A 6,000-nucleotide genomic window follows, 5' to 3' on the forward strand; every position below is an offset into this window, starting at 1 on the left:
ACATCTTTTATGGTCCTAGCAGCCAGGAAGGCAGTGCTGGAAATGCAGCAACACGGATCAGTAGGGTGGAGCCACATCGTGTTCAGCAGCACAATTTTATCCTGAGGAACCTCCAAGCAGTGCTACGATGAAATCAAGAACATATGATTTTTCAAGAAAGATAGCTTTTAAAACCTTAGTGATTCATCATGTAACTATATTATCTTTAAATTTCAAAAAACATGCTATTGAGTGAATTATTTGATCCTATAATATTGCTAAGTGTACTGTTAAAAGATCAGACATAGCTTACATAGTTTAATATGACACAGTTTAATGAATTCAAAATCTAAAGTTTGTGGCTTGAAATTTTCCTTCTGTCCACTAAACAGTGAGCAAATCTCCACATGAGTTCAGAGACTGTCCCTCATATTGGAAGGCCATAAAAATCGAAGATAGAATTCTAAGAGGTTTAAATTGTTCCATCCCAAAGCTTAGATCCCAATCCTAAAAAATATAGCATTATGAATATCCTCTAAAGTATGAGAGCCCCCAGTGATGGGTAATGAAATTCTTAATGCTATCAGGGAACATGGAGCAATTTTTCTTTTACGAACAATGAACATGGGATACAGGGTCCTAAGTGAGCAGACTTAAGTGCACCAGCTGCTATCAATCAATATTTTGACCATTAATAGTCATTTAAGCTTTTAGTCCAATTTAAAGGAATATCATCATTGCTTAGATATTAAACCACTTATAGATTCCAATCCTTGAATTCTGAAATACTGAGAGCCATAGAATGTCATGAGAAACAATTACCCATTACTGTTCCTCATGAAGCAAAAATATTATTATAATGCTGCCACTTGCTCTTCAAAAGCATCTTAGGACCCCTTTATGTCAAAAAAGAAGACATTTTTCATATAATAGATTATTTGTAGTTGGAACATCAGATTTACCTCCAATGAACAGGGAATCAAACCAAACACTACACATGACTTTTCGTGGCCGCTACAACCCTTTGGACGATATTTTAAGGTTGACAACTTGGAAATTGTTTCTAACAATAACAGTTAAATGCTGTTTGATAATTTTTCCCCTCATTTTCCTTTACTTCTTTCCTAAGCTCCTGCTCCTTAGAATTTTTAAATTGGATTCCTGATATGCTGATAAAATGCATTAACATCTATTAGATATATTAAGGATCTTAGACATATTTCAACAGAATAACAGCAGAAAGGCAGAATGTCTTAGTTGAGATGAAGGTTGAATTCCCTATCAGCAGCTAATTACATGACCTTCACCTGTATAAGTTTTTCTTTTCTTGCCTGTGAAATTAAGATGTTGGAATTATCATCCCTAAGACCCCTTCCCAATTCATGGATTTCAAATTCTTTTATAGGCACTGGTCATTTCATTCACTTGGCATTTCCTTTCCCTTCTCATTTAAACATGTTTATTAGAATGTCCAATCCTGTTCCTTTGTTGTAGTCTCAGACTATTTTATCACAGACAGAAAGTCTTGATAAACATTTCAGATATAACATTTAGATCATCCCTGAAGAAGAAATATAATATGTCACTAATGCCATCCATTTAGACTGTTTTCAGAGACTATTGGTAACGATGAACAGGAACCAATCTTATTAGACATGTGTATAGATGTATAAAAGCACATGGACCTTGTTATGAATGAGTGTCCAGTTTTGAGGAAGTTACTTCACTATTCTGAGATTTAGTTTCTTCCTCTGTATAACAAAGGAGCTAGAGAAGATAACCTCTAAGATTCCCTCAAATTTCAACAAGTATAATTCTATACCAACAAAAAAAATTAAACAACAATAAAATAAGTTTTTTCATTGATTTATATAGTTCAACATAACTCAAGGATACTCAGGATTCTAGTAAAGGAATAGTTATGCATATATATATGTTTCATAATTTTTTTAAGTTTTATTTGTTTATGTCAGAGAGAGAGCGTGTATGTAGGCAAGTGAGAGGAGGAGCAAAGGGAGAGGGAGAGAGAGAGAAGCAGATTCCATGCTCGGTGTGGAGCTCAATTTGAGGCCATCTCATGATCCTGAGATCATGACCTGAGCCAAAATCAAGGATCAGCCACTCAAGTGACCCTGTTCTCACAATTCTTATAATCATTTTACTTTGCTTTCAGAACTTGCTTCAATAACTGACATATAGAGTTCATGAAAGAACAGTAATTAGACAACTTAATCCCACTCTTATAAACCATAAGCTTTAAGAAAGCAACTTAAAGAAATGCTATCTGAATTAGTGTGCAATATGCTAATATTTTATGACTTTAATCATAACTTAAAAGTATTTCATGAAGTTTGGAGAATTAAAGGTAATCTGGGATTTTTTTCAGGCTCAAAAGTAAAAGTTGCACTTATTTATTGTGAGTACAAAGCATATTTGAATTTTAATAAATCACCAAAATTTAATCGAAAGTTTTACAAAATGGAACCTCCATGATAGATAAACTGAAATTGGCAAAAGGAGTCATAGTTTAATCAAACTTAGTGCTGTGAAGAAATCTTTTCTTCTTATTAGAAGAAGTAATTTTATAAAAGTTCATAATTTTAAAATCTGTGTTGTCTTGCAAAACCATACATAGACTTTATGCCAAGAATTACATTGTTTCTGGCTTCTTAGGTTACATCCCATATCCTCATTGATTATTGATTAGCCAAGTCGAGAAAAATATCGTGGCTCATTCTTGATGGAGAAGGGCAAATGACTGCCGGGGCTTTACATCTGATGGAATCACCTTCTTTCTCTTTGACTTTCTCTTCAACCTGATTGTGTTCTCCCCTCAAAAGAGAGTTTTGTGCTTTAAGAACCTCAATACAAAGGAATTTAACTCTATGCTCTGAAGGAATCAGCACATCAAGCCTCCTGAAAGAAATTATATTGCTTAGCCTAAAACTTGTAGCTCCTAGCTTGTATCTCACAGCAGAATTCAGTTAAGGCAAAGAATTTCTCATGGTCTCAAATCATGACTGTACATTGTTATCATCAGGACGTCACATGGTTTGCATGTAAAATGTTCATTGATCCTGTTCCCTGAACCTCAGGGACAGAAACAGTTTCAAGGCTTCAAAATGAGGGAAATAAAATATAGAAGTACATTTTTTGCAATGAATTACAGCAATGCTTCACTGTTTTCGTTGTGTTCAAAATTCCTATCTATTATCAAGCTGAATTAGTTTTAAAACTACTAGTGCCTTGCATTTTACTTTCAAAGATGAGAGTACAGTACAGATAATCTCTGTCACATTTTATTCAACTTTTTGAAAGGCCTGACACAGTAAATTGCACAGAAGGAGTAACACTTTGGGAGTTTAAATTGTAAAGTGCTTTTCCACGTCTTGCCCCCTCTCCTCCCAAAAAAGACACATCGCAAATAATATTAAGATGGCAAGAATTATAAGTTAGAAAGTCTGAAATCAGCCTAAGAAATGAAAAGTATTGCAGAAAGAAACTCTCATAGGAGAGAAGAAAACATCGCCCATATAATTAAAATGGATTTGGGTACAATTATCCCAATAGGAGGGGTGGGGGTATGTTTCTGCACATCTCCTCCTCGAAACTAGGTGACAAAAAGAGGATTCACTCTGTACATTTTTTAAAAGATGTTATTTCTAGAACTTTAGAGTGCCTCTCAGCCCCTCCTGTGAAAGACGGGCTGTTCTTTGTGACTGAGGAGCCATGACTTCCCAATATCTATCATTACAAAAACAAACAGTTTGCTCCCTTTGCCTCCCCACATGACAATGGACCTGCATCTGTCAACAGGCTCGCGTTCTGGGCGGCGTGAGAACAGAACATGACTGTGACATTTACTCCTGTGACAGGGCAAATTTCGGCAGCTCATCTGGAGAGACTTGAGCATTCATTAGGCTGCGGCACCTTTCATCAAGCTAATGACATTTCAATCAGCACATTTCCTCCAGTTTCAATACTTTGCCATCTGAGCACAAGTCTCTAATTACGACCAAGCAACAAGTTTCACATCAATCCTGCGATTTCTGCACTCACCGTACACCATGGCTCCTCCGGTTTCGTGCAAGAAGCGAAATCGGTGATTCTTAAATAACCAGATTGTCAAAATGGTAAGGATGAGCAGAAAATTGAAGACCAGCAGCTCCACTGCTCCCTGATGTTGAAACTGATACTCATCCTTCTCTGACATGAACCTGTGCTGTCTCTCCATTCTCGGGTCTTCTTGGGATTCCTGAAGCCAAAGCCCTGGATATGGGCTGTTGTGTCAGGATCTGCCAGAGATGCGCTGGCCGCCCGGAGATTTCAGGATCAGCCCTGCCACCACCGAAGTTGCTACTTCATGAGCGTCTGCCTTGGCTTAGTATTCAGATGGCTTCTAGTTACAACTTCCTGTTTCCCTCTTAAAGCAGCCCTGTCTCTTTTCAAACTCCAGGCTGTGGTTTCATCATGGACTTTACTGTCTTTCAATGATTCATTTCCACGCAATTATCTTTCACGTCGGACGGCCCTGCAAGGCACCTGCCCGAGATCTCGAGTCATGATCCTTGCTGTCTCAGAGGAGTAAAGCTCTTTAAGCTGTATAATTTAAGCTGGTGAATTGTAGATGAAGAATAAAACAGATCACCTTTCCCCAGCAACGTTTTCTAAGTTCCAGAGGCTAATTCCCCGAGTCCTACCCTCACTCACTCACAGGCCAGATTTCTCCTCTTCAGCCAAGGTCTACCAGTGTGATAGGGATTGATTGACAGCTCTGATTTGACCTCAAGATATTTCACAGGAATTTTTCTTTTAAATTGAGAAGCAAAAAGAGTTTAGGATATGATTCTTTGTCTCTCTCTCTCTCTCTCTCCTTTCTTTCTTTCTCTGGCTTTATGTAACTGGTAGTCACAAGCACAGCATTTAAACTCTGAATCAGTTGTTTCCCTTTTAACAAGAATAAATGTAAGCAAAAGACAGGAAGAAAATCCTGTTCCCATCTCTACAGCTGTGCTGTTTGGATATGTTGAGTCAAAAAAGAAGAGACACTAAACCCTGATCTCTGATGGAAGAAACTATACCACCATCCTCAGTAGTACCACGTGCATGGATTTCTCTATAAAGAGTTTCTAGCCCAGACATTCAGGATCCACAGAAATCTGCTGCAAATCACAAACCTCCTCTGTCCTGTGGCAAAACAATGTGGTTAGGTCATTAGGGAACAGTCTGCCATCAGCTCTGAAGGCTTCAGAAATCACAAGGCTCAGACAGTACCAGCGATGATTCTTCAGATCACCTTCCGTTTGGCAGGCTGCTTCTGTTTGCATTTATATTTTTATGCTGTTTGAAAACCTTCAAGACAATACTCCTACTGTGGGCTCTGCTGTTTTTTAGCAACTGTTATGATTTGTTTGCCTTATTGGTTCTATAAGGCAATTAGGTACATTCAAGGGTTAAGTGAGGTTTTGTTTTTGGGTTGTCTTTTTTTTTTTTTTCATTTCATGGTATTATTTTAACTCAGGAGTATTAATCATTTAGTATCCCCATACTTGACAGAATTGGTATTCAATTTATGATCTACACCATTCCTTGAGTAGGAGGAGTCCAAATATATCCTCAAAAGATCTTGTCACCAAAAGCTAAAGGTCAAACATGTAATACATTGGGAGCTAACTAACTCCTCATAACAGTTTCACCCACAGGAAAGCCTATCAACCACTTACTGTGAAACTGCTGTTTCAGCTTCTTTGCTTTCTGCAACTTTTGAAGCCGATTTCCTCTCTGAGTTTAACTCAGCAGGGGGTATTTATGTGGGCTGCAGATGTTCTTTTAACACACTACCCTTTTTGGCAGGCATATCTGTGATGACTAATATTCAAACTGTTTTGAAATCTGTCAGGTAATGCTTGCAAGAATATCATGAAGCTTTGTTAGCAGGTCCTACCTTTATAATTTTGCAACACCACAGGTTTAGTCTTGAGTTGCTAGATTTACAAGATAACCCAAATTCAAAGCCTGACA

At 37.6% G+C, this 6,000-nt stretch overlaps 1 protein-coding gene across 2 annotated transcripts in view; it reads right to left on the reverse strand.

The window, feature by feature from the left end:
• The window catches only part of SLC9A9 (solute carrier family 9 member A9), a 537,539-nt gene extending 532,835 nt beyond the window's left edge, over window positions 1-4,704 (reverse strand). For both annotated transcript variants that reach the window (XR_011995298.1, XM_072727072.1), the window contains exon 1: window positions 4,039-4,704. Coding sequence is in view for 1 of the 2 variants with exons in the window: in XM_072727072.1 (XP_072583173.1) it covers window positions 4,039-4,213 (175 nt within the window). In the remaining variant the exon portion in view is untranslated. The remainder of the gene's footprint in view (window positions 1-4,038) is intronic.
• Window positions 4,705-6,000: the final 1,296 nt, after the last annotated feature.

Source organism: Vulpes vulpes, chromosome 11 (assembly GCF_048418805.1).
Source record: "Vulpes vulpes isolate BD-2025 chromosome 11, VulVul3, whole genome shotgun sequence".
NCBI classification, from domain to species: domain Eukaryota; kingdom Metazoa; phylum Chordata; class Mammalia; order Carnivora; family Canidae; genus Vulpes; species Vulpes vulpes.